The following is a 17,082-nucleotide window of genomic DNA, read 5'->3' as shown; positions in this document are numbered from 1 at the left end:
CTGGATGTTTGCTGGATATTTGCTGGATGTTGGCTGAATGTTGGCTGGATGTTGGCTGGATGTTTGCTGGATGTCAGCTGGATGTCTGCTGGATATTTGCTGAATGTTGGCTGGATGTCAGCTGGATGTCGGCTGGATGTCGGTTGGATGTCGGCTGGATGTCGGCTGGATGTTGGCTGGATGTTTGCTGGATGTTGGCTGGATGTTGGCTGGATGTCGGTTGGATGTCAGCTGAATGTTGGCTGGATGTTGGCTGGATGTTGGCTGGATGTCGGTTGGATGTCAGCTGAATGTTGGCTGGATGTTTGCTGGATGTTGGCTGGATGTTGGCTGGATGTCGGTTGGATGTCAGCTGAATGTTGGCTGGATGTTGGCTGGATGTTGGCTGGATGTCGGTTGGATGTCAGCTGAATGTTGGCTGGATGTTGGCTGGATATTTGCTGAATGTTGGCTGGATGTCAGCTGGATGTTGGCTGGATGTTGGCTGAATGTTGGCTGGATGTTTGCTGGATGTTTGCTGGATGTTGGCTGAATGTTGGCTGGATGTCAGCTGGATGTCGGCTGGATGTCGGCTGGATGTCGGTTGGATGTTGGCTGGATGTCGGTTGGATGTCGGCTGGATGTTGGCTGGATGTTGGCTGGATGTTGGCTGGATGTCGGTTGGATGTCAGCTGAATGTTGGCTGGATGTTGGCTGGATGTTGGCTGGATGTTGGCTGGATGTCGGTTGGATGTCAGCTGAATGTCGGCTGGATGTTGGCTGGATGTTGGCTGGATGTCGGTTGGATGTCAGCTGAATGTTGGCTGGATGTTGGCTGGATGTTGGCTGGATGTCGGCTGGATGTTGGCTGGATGTCGGTTGGATGTCAGCTGAATGTTGGCTGGATGTTGGCTGGATGTTGGCTGGATGTCGGTTGGATGTCAGCTGAATGTTGGCTGGATGTTTGCTGGATATTGGCTGGATGTTGGTTGGATGTCAGCTGAATGTTGGCTGGATGTTGGCTGGATGTCAGCTGGATGTTTGCTGGATATTTGTTGGATGTTGGCTGGATGTTGGCTGGGACTTTGCTGAATGTTGGCTGAATGTTGGCTGGATGTTGGCTGGATGTTGGCTGGATGTTAGTTGGATGTCAGCTGGATGTTTGCTGGATATTTGCTGGATGTTGGCTGGATGTTAGTTGGATGTCAGCTGGATGTTTGCTGGATATTTGCTGGATGTTGGCTGGATGTTAGTTGGATGTCAGCTGGATGTTTGCTGGATATTTGCTGGATGTTGGCTGGATGTTGGCTAGATGTTAGTTGGATGTCAGCTGGATGTTTGCTGGATATTTGCTGAATGTTGGCTGAATGTTGGCTGGATGTTGGCTGGATGTTTGCTGGATGTTTGCTGGATATTTGCTGGATGTTGGCTGAATGTTGGCTGGATGTTGGCTGGATGTTTGCTGGATGTCAGCTGGATGTTTGCTGGATATTGGCTGGATGTTGGTTGGATGTCAGCTGAATGTTGGCTGGATGTTGGCTGGATGTCAGCTGGATGTTTGCTGGATATTTGTTGGATGTTGGCTGGATGTTGGCTGGGACTTTGCTGAATGTTGGCTGAATGTTGGCTGGATGTTGGCTGGATGTTAGTTGGATGTTAGTTGGATGTCAGCTGGATGTTTGCTGGATATTTGCTGGATGTTGGCTGGATGTTAGTTGGATGTCAGCTGGATGTTTGCTGGATATTTGCTGGATGTTGGCTGGATGTTAGTTGGATGTCAGCTGGATGTTTGCTGGATATTTGCTGGATGTTGGCTGGATGTTAGTTGGATGTCAGCTGGATGTTTGCTGGATATTTGCTGAATGTTGGCTGAATGTTGGCTGGATGTTGGCTGGATGTTTGCTGGATATTTGCTGGATGTTGGCTGAATGTTGGCTGGATGTTGGCTGGATGTTTGCTGGATGTCAGCTGGATGTTTGCTGGATATTTGCTGGATGTTGGCTGAATGTTGGCTGGATGTCGGCTGGATGTCGGTTGGATGTCGGCTGGATGTTGGCTGGATGTTTGCTGGATGTTGGCTGGATGTTTGCTGGATGTTGGCTGGATGTTGGCTGGATGTCGGTTGGATGTCAGCTGAATGTTGGCTGGATGTTGGCTGGATGTTGGCTGGATGTCGGTTGGATGTCAGCTGAATGTTGGCTGGATGTTTGCTGGATGTTGGCTGGATGTTGGCTGGATGTTGGCTGGATGTCGGTTGGATGTCAGCTGAATGTCGGCTGGATGTTGGCTGGATGTTGGCTGGATGTTGGCTGGATGTCGGTTGGATGTCGGCTGGATATTTGCTGAATGTTGGCTGGATGTCAGCTGGATGTTGGCTGGATGTTGGCTGGATGTTGGCTGAATGTTGGCTGGATGTTTGCTGGATGTTTGCTGGATGTTGGCTGAATGTTGGCTGGATGTTCAGCTGGATGTCGGCTGGATGTCAGGCTTGGATGTCTGGCTGGAATGTTGCTGAATGTCAGCTGGATGTCGGCTGGAATGTCGGCTGGATGTCGGCTTGGATGTCGGCTGGATGTCGGCTGGATGTCTGCTGGATGTTGGCTGGATTGTCGGTTGGATGTCAGCTGAATGTTGGCTGGATGTTGGCTGGATGTTGGATGATGTCGGTTGGATGTCAGCTGAATGTTGGCTGGATGTTTGCTGGATGTTGGCTGGATGTCGGCTGGATGTTGGCTGGATGTCGGTTGGATGTCAGCTGAATGTCGGCTGGATGTTGGCTGGATGTTGGCTGGATGTCGGCTGGATGTTGGCTGGATGTCGGCTGGATGTTGGCTGGATATTGGCTGGATGTTGGCTGGATGTCGGTTGGATGTCAGCTGAATGTTGGCTGGATGTTGGCTGGATATTGGCTGGATGTTGGTTGGATGTCAGCTGAATGTTGGCTGGATGTTGGCTGGATGTCAGCTGGATGTTTGCTGGATATTTGTTGGATGTTGGCTGGATGTGGCTGGACTTGCTGATGTTGGCTGGAATGTTGGCTGGATGTTGGGGATGTTAGTTGGATGTAGTGGATGTCAGCGGATGTTTGCGGATATTTGCTGGATGTTGGCTGGATTGTTAGTTGGATGTCAGCTGGATGTTTGCTGGATATTTGCTGGATGTTGGCTGGATGTTAGTTGGATGTCAGCTGGATGTTTGCTGGATATTGCTGGATGTTGGCTGGATGTTAGTTGGATGTCAGCTGGATGTTTGCTGGATATTTGCTGGATGTTGGCTGGATGTTAGTTGGATGTCAGCTGGATGTTGGCTGGATGTTGGCTGGATGTCGGCTGGCTGTCAGCTGGATGTTGTCTGAATGTCTGCTGGATGTTGGCTGACTGTTGGGTGGATGTGATTGTCGGCTGTCTGATAGCTGGATGTTGGCTGGATGTTTGAACTGTCGGCTGACTGCAGTCCCTCTGTATGTCCTCAGGTTCGACCTCCGGACGGTGAGAGTGGACTTCGTTGAATGCCTGATGCGTTTCCTGCCCACGGAGGCCGAGGTGAAGCTGCTCCGTCAGTACGAGAAAGACAGAAAACCTCTGGAGGCTCTGAGCGATGAAGACAGGTTCATGATGCAGTTTAGCCGCATCGAGAGGCTCAACCAACGCATGACCATCCTCACCTTCATGGGCAACTTCAGCGAAAATCTGCAGATGCTGACGCCGGTGAGAGCTTACAGACAAACAGGTTACAGACAGAAAGGTTACAGACAGACAGGTTACAGACAGACAGGTTACAGTGAGACAGACAGGTGACAGACAGACAGGTGACAGACGGACAGGTTACAGACAGGTGATAGACAGACAGGTGACAGACAGACAGGTTACAGACGGACAGGTTACAGACAGGTGATAGACAGACAGGTTACAGACGGACAGGTGACAGACAGACAGGTTACAGACGGACAGGTTACAGACAGGTGACAGACAGACAGACAGGTGACAGACAGACAGGTGATAGACAGACAGGTGACAGACGGACAGGTGACAGACAGGTAGAAAGGTAGAAAGACAGCTAAACTGATCTCTCTCTCTCTCTTGTGTTTCCTCAGCAACTCCACGCCATCATCGCTGCTTCAGTTTCTATCAAATCCTCTCAGAAGCTCAAGAAGATCCTGGAGGTCAGTCTGAGTTTATAGAGATACACACTTTACACTGCGTTAAATACACAGTGTGTGGTATACTGCCGGTGTGTGTATTCAATATGTCATATAATGAATGTGTGCGTATACAATCTGTTTTATAATGAATGTGTCTGTAGATCATCTTGGCTCTGGGGAACTATATGAATAGCAGCAAGAGAGGAGCTGTTTACGGATTCAAACTGCAGAGCTTAGACCTGGTAACACACACACACACACACAAACACACACACACACACACACACACACATAGTGTATCTGAGTGTTATGTGTGTGTGTTCCAGCTGCTTGAGACCAAGTCCACAGACAGGAAGCAGACGCTGCTGCATTACATCGCCAACGTGGTGCGAGAGAAATACCCGACGAAGAGCCTGTTCTACAACGAGCTGCACTACGTAGACAAGGCTGCTGCAGGTGAGCCAATCAGAGCGCTGCTACACACATACACTTGTCTATCTGTCAGCCAATCAGACAGTGCTATACACCTGTCAGTCTCACCTGTCTCACCCTGTGTGTCTCACCTGTCCTCAGTGAGTCTGGAGAACGTTCTGCTGGACGTGAAGGAGCTGCAGCGCGGCATGGATTACAGCTGGAGAGAATTCAGCGTCTCGCACAACGCAATCCTGAAAGATTTCATCAGCCGCCACGAAGCACGACTCAGCAAACTGACCGAGGAAGCACACATCGCACAGGTACACACACACACACACACACACACAGAGGAAGCACGACTCAGCAAACTGACCGAGGAAGCACACATCGCACAGGTACACACACACACACTGACAGTGTGTTTCTCTCAGGATGCGTTTGAAGACGCAGTGAAATTCTTCGGAGAAAGTTCGAAGACGATGCCTCCGTCCGTCTTCTTCCCCATCTTCGTCCGATTCATCAAAGCGTACCGGGTGAGCTTCTTTATCATCATCTTCGTCTGGATTTTGCCTCCTGATGTTTTTAATCTTTATGTGGGAGCTGGGTCTAATCTGTGTGTGTGTGTGTGTGTGTGACTGACTGTCAGCTGGCCGAGGAGGAGAACGATCAGAGGAGGCGTCAGGAACAGATGCTTCTGGAGAAACTGGAGCAGGAGGAGCAGCAGGAGGAGGAGAGCACCAAGGTCTGAGGATACTAATATTTTATTTTTATTTATTTATTTATCCTTTATTTATCCAGGAATGTCCCATTGAGATACAAGATCTCTTCTTCCAGGGAGTCCTGACCAACACGGCACACAACAAGTTTCAACATAAAACAAGGGCATTAAACAAAAAACATACAATTCAAATATAAATACAGAAGGCCATTTGTGCAGTGGCAAGAAGCATAATCACATCAGCAATAGCATCAGGTAAAACAGTTACATGTTTCATGAAGGGCTAATCGTAGCATACCTTTAAAAGCATTTACAGTAGGAAGTGCCTCTCGAGAAAGTTTTACTTGCAGCGTATTCCATAAAAAGGGAGCATAGTGGGAGAATGCAGCTTTACCAAGCTCTGACTGCATCAAAGGAACATTTAAAAGCATCCCATTTGCTGCTCGTCTGGTATTAAAAAAGCAAGTATAAAAGGACAGAAGTCTGGAGATATATAAGGGCAGCTTACCTAGCAATGACTTAAGGATAAAAATCAACATGTGTGATTGTCTTCTTTGGTACAGAGAGGACCATCCTAGGGACTGATACAAAGTGCAGTGGTGGGTGCGAGAGCCTGCACCCGTTACAAAACGTATAGCAGTATGGTACGCAGAATCCAGCTTTTTAAGCAGGGAGGAAGGAGCATGCATATAGATCACATCGCCATAGTCTAATACAGACAGAAAGGAACTCTGCACAATTCTCTTCCTGGCTTCAGACGGGAAACATTTCTTTAAACGGAAGAAAAAGCCCAGTTTAGGTCTAAGTTTTCTCAGTAGGTTCCCAATATGAACATCAAAGGCCATCTTTTCATCAATCCATATGCCCAGATATTTGTAGGATGCTACTTTGTCAAGGCATGTCCCTTCCAGTGTCAGAATCGGAGGGACAGCTGTATTAGCTCGAGAGCGAGAGAAGGTCATGTACTTGGTCTTTTTTGCATTAAGGACCAGTCTTAGCCTTAGCAAGGAGTGTTGCAGTGTATTAAAAGCATCCTGTAGAAGCTCTATGGCCTGGGTTAAAGAGGAAGCCACTGTGTAAACAACTGTATCATCGGCGTATAAATGAAACCGTGCTGGGTTTATCCCATTTCCTAGTTCATTTATAAAGATGGAGAATAAGACAGGGGCCAAAATAGAACCTTGTGGAACACCTTTGTTTACAGTAAGAGCAGCTGAGGTATAATCTTCTACTGAGACACACTGAGTTCTTTCAGATAGATAGTTTTTAAACCAGCTCAAAGCCATTTTGCCAAGACCTATGCAGCCAAGCCTCTGCAGTAGCAATGCATGATCCACAGAATCAAAAGCTTTAGACAGATCAACAAACAATGCTGCACAGTGTTTTTTCTTGTCTAGTGCTTCAATTATGTCATTTGAGACTAGCATAGCCGCTGAAGTAGTAGCTATGGCCTGATCTGAAGCCTGACTGAGACTCGTTAAGAATATTATGGTCAGTTAGAAACTTTTTCAGTTGTTCGTTTACAAGAGATTCAAAGACTTTGGCCATTACAGACAGTCTGGAAATAGGGCGATAATTATTTAGGTCAGAGGGGTCTCCGCCCTTTAACAAGGGGAGAACCATGGCCGACTTCCAGGAGCTAGGCAATTCACCAGCACAAAGACTGAGATTCAAAATAGAGGTTATGGGTTCTGCAATCAGACCTGCAGCAACTTTGAAGAAGAACGGCTCTATCTTGTCTGGGCCTGAAGATTTATTTACATCTAGGCTCATTAAAGCTTTGTGAACCTGAGAGGTCAAGATGGGGGCAAAGGTGAACAGTTGATCAGGGTCAAGTGGCGGAGGACCTGGCTCTCCTTCTGCAGCAATCATCCCTGAGTTGCTAGAATCAAAGATTGAGCCAGCAGAAATAAAATAATTATTAAAGCTGTCTGCAATATCCATTTTGCCCTTGATTTCACTCTGATTTACCCTTAAGAGATCAGGAAGGCTGTTTGGAGTGATAGAACCTGAGGAGGATTTAACAAGTTTCCAAAACTTTGCAGGGTTATTCAAGTTGTCATGTATTGCATTAAGATAGTAGGCACATTTAGAGTCTTTAATCAGCTTAGTGCATTTGTTTCTTAATGTCCTATACAGATTCCAATCTAATGGAATATTCGATTTCTTTGCTTTAGCCCAGGCAGTGTCTCTCTGTCGAATGAGAGAGGATATAGAATCATTAAACCAGGGGTTGTCTTTACCGCTTATCCTAGATGTCCTAAAAGGAGCATGCTTGTCACATATAGCCAAGAAGGTGGATTTAAAATAATTCCATGCTAACTCAACATCGGTCATAAGTGAAACAATGTGTAAATCACTATTAAAAACATCATGTAGAAACGCCTGCTCATCGAAATGTTTGAATCGCCTCTTGTGAATGAGACGTGGCTTTCCTTTAGGGATCTTACAGGTTCTCACACAAGCAATTGCGCAGTGGTCGCTTATATCATTACAAAACGTGCCTACTGCGGAGAAACGGTGAGGTGCGTTTGTAAGAATAACATCAATCAAAGTGGACTTCTCTAAATCTTTTTGGTTTAACCGAGTTGGCGAGTTAACTAGTTGCACCAAACAGAGAGAGTCATAAGTGTCCTTGAAAGAGTTTTGTAAATCCGTTTGCCAGTCCCAGTTTAGGTCTCCGAGTAAAACCATCTCGGATTTAGTCCAGTTATGGAGAAGATTGGAGAGTATATTCGTGGCTTCGCTTGAGGCAGCGGGCGGGCGGTAGCATCCGACCACTATAATGTCTGAACCACTTGGGAGCGATAGTTTAATTACAGAGAGTTCAAAGCATTTTGGTTTTGTTAGGGATTCGATGCAGGTGCAGTCTAAATGGTTTTTAACATAAATCGCAACCCCGCCCCCTTTTCCCACACGGTCTGTTCTAAAGACATTGTAATCTTTTATATTTATCATATCATTTGTAATCGACTTTTTGAGCCACGTCTCAGAAAGGACAATGATATCAGAGTCAGTCGAATCGGCCCATATTCTGATGGAGTCCATCTTATTAATCATGCTGCGAACATTAAGGTGAAAAAGACGTAATCCGTCTTTCGTTCTAAACTCCTCTGGCGTTTGCAGCTGAGACAGTTCTGGGCCTGGATTCGGTTTCACGTTACCCGACATCAGGAGTAGGAGAATTAGAAGCCAGGTCCTCCTCGCTGGGCTGGTCGGCTTGCCGTCGCAAGTGCGCGCTGCATAGGGGGAAAGTCTCCCATTTCCCTGGGCCCATAGACAGCGTAGTCCTCGCGGCAGAACCCCGGGTAGATGAGACGTCCATGAGAGAAGGTCCTCCGCGAGCAGCGGGGTTGTCATCATGGCAAAAACTCTTACTGGATCCGGGGAAGCCATGGTGCCTGGGGTAGGCACCATGGCTTCCCCGGATCCAGTAAGAGTTTTTGCCATGATATATACTGTATATTAACTACTGGTATTGTTTATTGTTGTTATTTATTACTTACATGTTCTCCCCAGTCCCCCTCCCACCGGGGGAAGCGCCAGCAGCTGGAGCTTCTCTCTGAACTCCGACGAAAACAAGGGAAGGAAACGCGGCACGTTTATGAAGGGAAGGACGGAGCCATCGAGGACATCATCACAGGTACTCATATACTACTATACTGCTCTCTGATTGGCTGGTATCTGTCTGCTCTCTGACTGGCTGGTATCTGTCTGCTCTCTGATTGGCTGCAGCTCTGAAGACCGTCCCCTTCACTGCTCGTTCGGCCAAACGCAGCTCTCGCTTCTTCTGTGACGCGGCTCACTCCGAGGAGCACTACTGATGACGACACACAGGAGGAACCGGAGGAGAACTGGAGAACCGGAGTAAAGTGAAGGACATGGTCTGTTTGATGATCAGCTGACACGAGTGGCGGCTGGTTCTCATAGTTCTGTCGTCGCGGCTCGGAAGAGAGGGAACAGTTTTTGTTTTGGTGTTTCTTTACGCACACATTAAACCATGAATTAAGTCATGGAAACGCACCTTCAGTCTGACGGGTTCTCCGCTGGACCTTCAGTCTGACGGGTTCTCCGCTGCACCTTCAGTCTGACGGGTTCTCCGCTGCACCTTCAGTCTGACGGGTTCTCCGCTGCACCTTCAGTCTGACGGGTTCTCCGCTGGACCTTCAGTCTGACGGGTTCTCCGCTGGACCTTCAGTCTGACGGGTTCTCCGCTGGACCTTCAGTCTGACGGGTTCTCCGCTGGACCTTCAGTCTGACGGGTTCTCCGCTGCACCTTCAGTCTGACGGGTTCTCCGCTGGCACCTTCAGTCTGACGGGTTCTCCGCTGCACCTTCAGTCTGACGGGTTCTCCGCTGGACCTTCAGTCTGACGGGTTCTCCGCTGGACCTTCAGTCTGACGGGTTCTCCGCTGGACCTTCAGTCTGACGGGTTCTCCGCTGGACCTTCAGTCTGACGGGTTCTCCGCTGCACCTTCAGTCTGACGGGTTCTCCGCTGCACCTTCAGTCTGACGGGTTCTCCGCTGGACCTTTCAGTCTGACGGGTTCTCTGCTGGACACGCCCACTAATCGATGGGACTAATCAGCACTTTGTTTTCTACATTTCTGCGACGTCGTGTTTATATGTTGTGATCGGTCAGAACCACACCAACCTGAAATCAGAGTTCTGCAGGTTCTGTGGTTCTTAAAGATCTGTGGTTCTAGAGTTCTGCAGGTTCTGTGGTTCTGAAGGATCTGTGATTCTGGAGTTCTGCAGGTTCTGTGGTTCTATGTTCCTGTCTGTATCTGTACAGGGTTCTGCGGTTCTGTTTGACGAGCCTTGCAACAGCGGGGGGGGGGAACATGTTATCTGTGAAAAACACCAGTGTGACTGCTGTGTGAACCTGTTAGCTCGAAGCGTAGCCACACCATGTAAAACACGTCTGTTAGCATGGCTGTTAGCACGGCTGTTAGCACGATGACGCTAACGATCATATATATTCTCACAGTATCATCATGTTAACTAAAATAAATATTCAGAGGAACAGGAAGTGACAGGTTCACACAGCAAGGACTTTAATAACAAAGACATTAGGAAATAACTACGTATTTAAAACTGTAAATATTAAAACAGCAAATATTAATCATAAGATAAAGTCTGAGAATGAAAACCGGATCTGATCCGTCAGGAAAACACATCCTGATAAATGTGAATAAAGGACTTTTGTTTCTGAATAAATTAAAAGGGGTATTTGTGTAGCCCCCCCCCCCCCCATAAAGACTTACAGCACAAAGTTTTCTACGTGTACAGAAACATTTTCTAGGCGTGTTGTTGTTGTTGTGTTGTTCTGCACTTTGTGTCAATAAACGCACCGTGTCTACGAGACGCTCTCTTTATTTCAAACTGATTTATCATTGGTGTGGTTACATTCACTACATTACCCATAATCCTCAGCTGCAGATCATTATCTTCATTATTATACAAAGTTACATAAAATAGGTATAATTTCTCCAGTCTGATTGGCTCTCACAGTGTCCACCTCTCTGATTGGCTGTCACAGTGTCCTCCTCTCTGATTGGCTGCCTCCGTATATAGATCACAGTTTATCATAATGTGATAAGAGTCAATGATTTGAGACAGCTGAGGTTTATCCAGAGAACGAGACTGAGGGACGACCTTTGACCCCAAGTCCTGAGACCTACACACACACACACACACACACACACTTTAGTATGGACATGGCAGCATCATGCTCGTTATATAATTGTATTTTTTTTGATAAGCATTATTTTTGGAGCCGCTCACCCTGAAGACCCCCCCGGCCAGCGGCTGCTTCCTCCGCTCTGATTGGTCCAGGCCAAGACTGGCTGAGGTCACGTAAAGGTCGGAGAAGTCCGGACCCCCAAAACAACAGGAAGTGGTCTTTGTCACCGGCAGAGAAACAGTCTGCAGACACACACCTGAAACAACAACAACAACTACACCTGAGACTACAGGTACACCTGAGAGAACGCACAGGTACACTGAGGTTCTGACTGACCGGTTTCGGGGTCGATGTTGAGCACTCGCCCTCCGTTATAAATCGCCACCCAGAGACGACCGTCCGCGTCCACCGTCATCCCGTCAGGAAGCCCCTCCCCCTCGGCCAGGTGGTACACAACACGCCGGTTACCTGGGCAACACAGGTATACAGATTAAGATTGTGTACCACATTCAAATATATTTACTGCAGTACAAGCACAAGATGATAAATGAATATTTACTGCAGTATAAGTACATATTTACAGCAGTATAAGTACATGTTTATTGCAGTATGAGTACACGATAATAAATACTCAGATACCGAGACGTCCAGAGTCTGAGTCGTAGTCGAAAGCGTCGACGGTCAGAGACAAACTGTCGATGTAAAAAAACGTTTTCTGATCCAGAGACCAGTCCATCCCGTTAGAGATGTCCACCTGAGAGACAGACAGGTACAGACAGGTAGAGACAGGTACAGAGAGACAGGTACAGAGAGACAAGTACAGACAGACAGGTACAGAGAGACAAGTACAGACAGACAGGTACAGACAGACAGGTACAGAGAGACAGGTACAGAGACACAAGTACAGAGAGACAGGTACAGAGAGACAGGTACAGAGAGACAGGTACAGAGACTACAAGTACAGACAGAACAGACAAGTACAGAGACAGACAGGTACAGACAGACAGGTACAGACAGACAAGTACAGACAGACAAGTACAGACAGACAGGTACAGACAGACAGGTACAGACAGACAGGTACAGAGAGACAAGTACAGACAGATAGACAGACAGGTACAGACAGACAAGTACAGACAGACAAGTACAGACAGACAAGTACAGACATACAAGTACAGACACACAGGGACAGAGAGACAAGTACAGACAGACAGGTACAGAGAGACAAGTACAGACAGACAGGTACAGACACACAGGGACAGAGAGACAAGTACAGACAGACAGGTACAGACAGACAGGTACAGACAGACAAGTACAGACACACAGGGACAGAGAGACAAGTACAGACCGACAAGTACAGAGAGACAGGGACAGAGAGACAGGTGAAGAGAGGTCAGAGGTCAATAGCAGAAGTGTGTTAACAAGTGATTAAAGGTGAGGTCACCTGTGTCAGGTGTTTGGTCACAGAGAGGTCAGAGGTCACAGAGAATAGAGACCCTTGTTGTCTCTGAACCTCCGCCGGTCGCTTCTCCCTCCCCATTGTACCTGAGACACACAACTGAACTGTTACTAGAACATAGTTAGCAGAACAGAGTTAGCCTATCATAGTTAGCAGAACATAGTTAGCCTATCATAGTTAGCCTAACATAGTTAGCAGAACATAGTTAGCCTAACATAGTTAGCAGAACAGAGTTAGCCTATCATAGTTAGCAGAACAGAGTTAGCAGAACAGAGTTAGCAGAACATAGTTAGCAGAACATAGTTAGCAGAACAGAGTTAGCAGAACAGAGTTAGCCTATCATAGTTAGCAGAACAGAGTTAGCAGAACAGAGTTAGCAGAACATAGTTAGCAGAACATAGTTAGCAGAACATAGTTAGCAGAACAGAGTTTAGCAGAACAGAGTTAGCAGAACAGAGTTAGCAGAACAGAGTTAGCAGCAGAAACAGATTAGCAGAACAGAGTTAGCAGAAACAGAGTTAGCAGAACAGAGTTAGCAGAACAGAGTTAGCAGAACAGAGTTAGCAGAACATAGTTAGACAGAACAGAGTTGCAGAACAGAGTTAGCAGAACAGAGTTAGCAGAACAGAGTTAGCAGAACATAGTTAGGCAGAACAGAGGTTAGCAGAACAGAGTTAGCAGAACATAGTTAGCAGAACAGAGTTAGGCAGAACAGAGTTAGCCAGAACAGAGGTTAGCAGAACAGAGTTAGCAGAACAGAGTTAGCAGAACAGAGTTAGCAGAACAGAGTTAGCAGAACGAGTTAGGCAGAACAGAGTTAGCAGAACAGAGTTAGCAGAACAGAGTTAGCAGAACAGAGTTAGCAGAACAAGTTAGCATAACAGAGTTAGCTACATAGTTAGCAGAACATAGTTAGCAGAACAGAGTTAGCAGAACATAGTTAGCAGAACATAGTTAGCAGAACATAGTTAGCAGAACAGAGTTAGCAGAACAGAGTTAGCAGAACAGAGTTAGCAGAACAGAGTTAGCAGAACAGAGTTAGCAGAACAGAGTTAGGCAGAACAGAGTTAGCAGAACAGAGTTAGCAGAACAGAGTTAGCAGAACATAGCATATCAGGTTAGCAGAACAGAGTTAGCAGAACAGAGTTAGCAGAACTAGTTAGCAGAACAGAGTTAGCAGAACAGAGTAGCAGAACAGAGTTAGCAGAACAGAGTTAGCAGAACCGAGTTAGCAGAACATAGTTAGCAGAACAGAGTTAGCAGAACAGAGTTAGCCAGAACAGAGTTAGCAGAACAGAGTAGCGAACCTAGTTAGCAGAATAGTTAGCAGAACATAGTTAGCAGAACAGAGTTAGCAGAACAGAGTTAGCAGAACAGAGTTAGCAGAACATAGTTAGCAGAACATAGTTAGCAGAACAGAGTTAGCAGAACAGAGTTAGCAGAACATAGTTAGCAGAACAGAGTTAGCAGAACAGAGTTAGCAGAACAGAGTTAGCAGAACAGAGTTAGCAGAACATAGTTAGCAGACATAGTTAGCAGAACATAGTTTAGCAGAACAGAGTTAGCAGAACAGAGTTAGCAGAAACAGAGTTAGCAGAACAGAAGTTAGCAGAACATAGTTAGCAGAACATAGTTATGCAGAACAGAGTTAGCAGAACAGAGTTAGCAGACAGAGTTCGCAGAACAGAGTTAGCAGAACAGAGCAGAACATAGTTAGCAGAACATAGTTAGCAGAACAGAGTTAGCAGAACAGAGTTAGCCAGAACATAGTTAGCAGAACAGAGTAGCAGAACATAGTTAGCAGACAGAGTTAGCAGAACAGAGTTAGCAGAACATAGTTAGCAGAACAGAGTTAGCAGAACATAGTTAGCAGAACAGAGTTAGCAGAACAGAGTTAGCAGAACAGAGTTAGCAGAACAGAGTTAGCAGAACATAGTTAGCAGAACAGAGTTAGCAGAACAGAGTTAGCAGAACAGAGTTAGCAGAACAGAGTTAGCAGAACAGAGTTAGCAGAACAGAGTTAGCAGAACAGAGTTAGCAGAACATAGTTAGCAGAACAGAGTTAGCAGAACAGAGTTAGCAGAACAGAGTTAGCAGAACATAGTTAGCAGAACAGAGTTAGCAGAACAGAGTTAGCAGAACATAGTTAGCAGAACAGAGTTAGCAGAACAGAGTTAGCAGAACAGAGTTAGCAGAACAGAGTTAGCAGAACAGACAGAGTTAGCAGAACATAGTTAGCAGAACCAGAGTTAGCAGAACAGAGTTAGCAGAACATAGTTAGCAGAACAGAGTTAGCAGAACATAGTTAGCAGAACAGAGTTAGCAGAACAGAGTTAGCAGAACATAGTTAGCAGAACATAGTTAGCAGAACAGAGTTAGCAGAACAGAGTTAGCAGAACAGAGTTAGCAGAACAGAGTTAGCCTAACAGAGTTAGCAGAACATAGTTAGCAGAACATAGTTAGCAGAACAGAGTTAGCAGAACAGAGTTAGCCTAACAGAGTTAGCATAACAGAGTTAGCCTAACAGAGTTAGCAGAACAGAGTTAGCAGAACAGAGTTAGCAGAACAGAGTTAGCCTAACAGAGTTAGCAGAACATAGTTAGCAGAACAGAGTTAGCAGAACAGAGTTAGCAGAACAGAGTTAGCAGAACAGAGTTAGCCTAACAGAGTTAGCAGAACATAGTTAGCAGAACAGAGTTAGCAGAACAGAGTTAGCAGAACAGAGTTAGCAGAACAGAGTTAGCCTAACAGAGTTAGCAGAACAGAGTTAGCCTAACAGAGTTAGCAGAACATAGTTAGCAGAACAGAGTTAGCAGAACAGAGTTAGCCTAACAGAGTTAGCAGAACAGAGTTAGCAGAACATAGTTAGCAGAACATAGTTAGCAGAACATAGTTAGCAGAACAGAGTTAGCAGAACATAGTTAGCCTATCATAGTTAGCAGAACATAGTTAGCAGAACAGAGTTAGCAGAACAGAGTTAGCAGAACAGAGTTAGCAGAACAGAGTTAGCCTAACATTGCAGGTTGCACCCACCTGCCAGCAGGCGTCCTCTCGGATCCACCTTCCCATCGTTCAGACGGTTGTTCGGTTTGTCCTCGTCCAGCTCCACCAGTGATGTCATCATCTGAGTCGACCATTCAACAGCCACGATGCTGCGACCCATGCCTGCCAGGTAACCCCCAGAGACACGAGGAACCACGAAGCTCACGAAGTCCGCTGAGGAGAACCATCAATATAATCTGTGTGAATATTATTATAATAAAGAATCACCTCTGAGTGATTGCTGCATGCCGATTGGCTCACCTGTCTCCACAGACTCGCTCTGATTGGTCGTTGGCCTCCAGCGGTGGATTTTCTGCCCGGCGATATCGACAAACATCAGCGTCTGTTGGGACTCCTCCCACAGCGGCCCTTCTCCAATCAGAGCGCCCACCTTTATCACGCACTCTACTTTAACCGATGACATCATCAGACTGGACCAATCACAGAAGAGAACCATGGAAAAAACAGGAAAACAAAAACTTTTACAAAATGAAAGCACAGTGGAGTTTTCATATTATATTTTAAAATTCATGTTACAGCTGTAAATAAACAAGTACTGCATTATATAAAGGGGGGGGGGGGGGTGAATATTTCTCCCTGGCAACACTTTCTGGATCAGAGCTTCAAAATGAAATGCTAAATGGTCATTTAAAGAGTCACTGAAGAGACTTTAGACTGGGTCATTTAAAGAGTCACTAAAAAGACTTTAAACTGGGTAATTTAAAGAGTCACTAAAGACACTTTAGACTGGGTCATTTAAAGAGTCACTAAAGAGACTTTAAACTGGGTCATTTAAAGAGTCACTAAAGAGACTTTAGACTGAGTCATTTAAAGAGTCACTAAAGAGACTTTAGACTGGGTCATTTAAAGAGTCACTAAAGAGACTTTAAACTGGGTCATTTAAAGAGTCACTAAAGAGACTTTAGACTGAGTCATTTAAAGAGTCACTAAAGAGACTTTAGACTGGGTCATTTAAAGAGTCACTAAAGAGACTTTAGACTGGGTCATATAAAGAGTCACTAAAGAGACTTTAAACTGGGTCATTTAAAGAGTCACTGAAGAGACTTTAAACTGAGTCATTTAAAGAGTCACTAAAGAGACTCAGCACTTCAATACCACACTCTTTCTGCTGCTGCCTTGCTCATGGGCTCTTTACTCACTGCTGGAGTAAAACTACCCCGTTTCTGAGAGGAAAGACATTCGGCTCATATTTAACAAGTTTTGGTGTCAGTCACATGACTTCCACACACACACACACACACACACACACACACTTTAAACTGGGTCATTTAAAGAGTCACTAAAGACACTTTAGACTGGGTCATTTAAAGAGTCACTAAAGAGACTTTAAACTGGGTCATTTAAAGAGTCACTAAAGACACTTTAGACTGGGTCATTTAGAGTCACTAAAGAGACTTTAAACTGGGTCATTTAAAGAGTCACTAAAGAGACTTTAAACTGGGTCATTTAACACACACACACACACACACAGCTGCTGCAGGAACACAAACTGTACACACACTCACCTGCTGCAGGAACCCACACTTTGAACAAACTCCCGAATGTACTTTTAGCTCCGACCCCCACAACCAGCTGACTCGCATGAACACGCCGCTGACCAGACAGGAAGTACCTCCCCACCAAAATA

At 46.0% G+C, this 17,082-nt stretch overlaps 2 protein-coding genes across 2 annotated transcripts in view; one reads left to right on the top strand and one right to left on the bottom strand.

Annotated features, from left to right (window-relative positions):
• The window catches only part of LOC117557414 (formin-like protein 2), a 33,019-nt gene extending 22,404 nt beyond the window's left edge, over positions 1–10,615 (top strand). Inside the window, 9 exon segments of the mRNA XM_034233248.1 lie at positions 3,452–3,686; positions 4,073–4,141; positions 4,282–4,362; positions 4,447–4,576; positions 4,694–4,854; positions 4,966–5,067; positions 5,181–5,276; positions 8,772–8,895; positions 8,988–10,615. Coding sequence (XP_034089139.1) covers positions 3,452–3,686; positions 4,073–4,141; positions 4,282–4,362; positions 4,447–4,576; positions 4,694–4,854; positions 4,966–5,067; positions 5,181–5,276; positions 8,772–8,895; positions 8,988–9,076 — 1,087 coding nt within the window. The 3' untranslated portion in view covers positions 9,077–10,615.
• On the bottom strand, positions 10,609–17,082 carry rgn (regucalcin). The gene is made up of 8 exons (XM_034233249.1): positions 16,961–17,082; positions 15,696–15,865; positions 15,426–15,608; positions 12,378–12,478; positions 11,576–11,690; positions 11,273–11,404; positions 11,038–11,192; positions 10,609–10,930 (listed from the first exon to the last, which is right to left on the bottom strand). Exons 2-8 carry the CDS (start codon positions 15,859–15,861, stop codon positions 10,880–10,882), a joined length of 903 nt encoding a protein of 300 aa, XP_034089140.1. The 5' UTR covers positions 15,862–15,865; positions 16,961–17,082; the 3' UTR covers positions 10,609–10,879.

Source organism: Gymnodraco acuticeps, unplaced genomic scaffold (genome assembly GCF_902827175.1).
Source record: "Gymnodraco acuticeps unplaced genomic scaffold, fGymAcu1.1, whole genome shotgun sequence".
Lineage (NCBI taxonomy): Eukaryota > Metazoa > Chordata > Actinopteri > Perciformes > Bathydraconidae > Gymnodraco > Gymnodraco acuticeps.
This window is presented reverse-complemented; position numbering and strand designations above follow the sequence as displayed.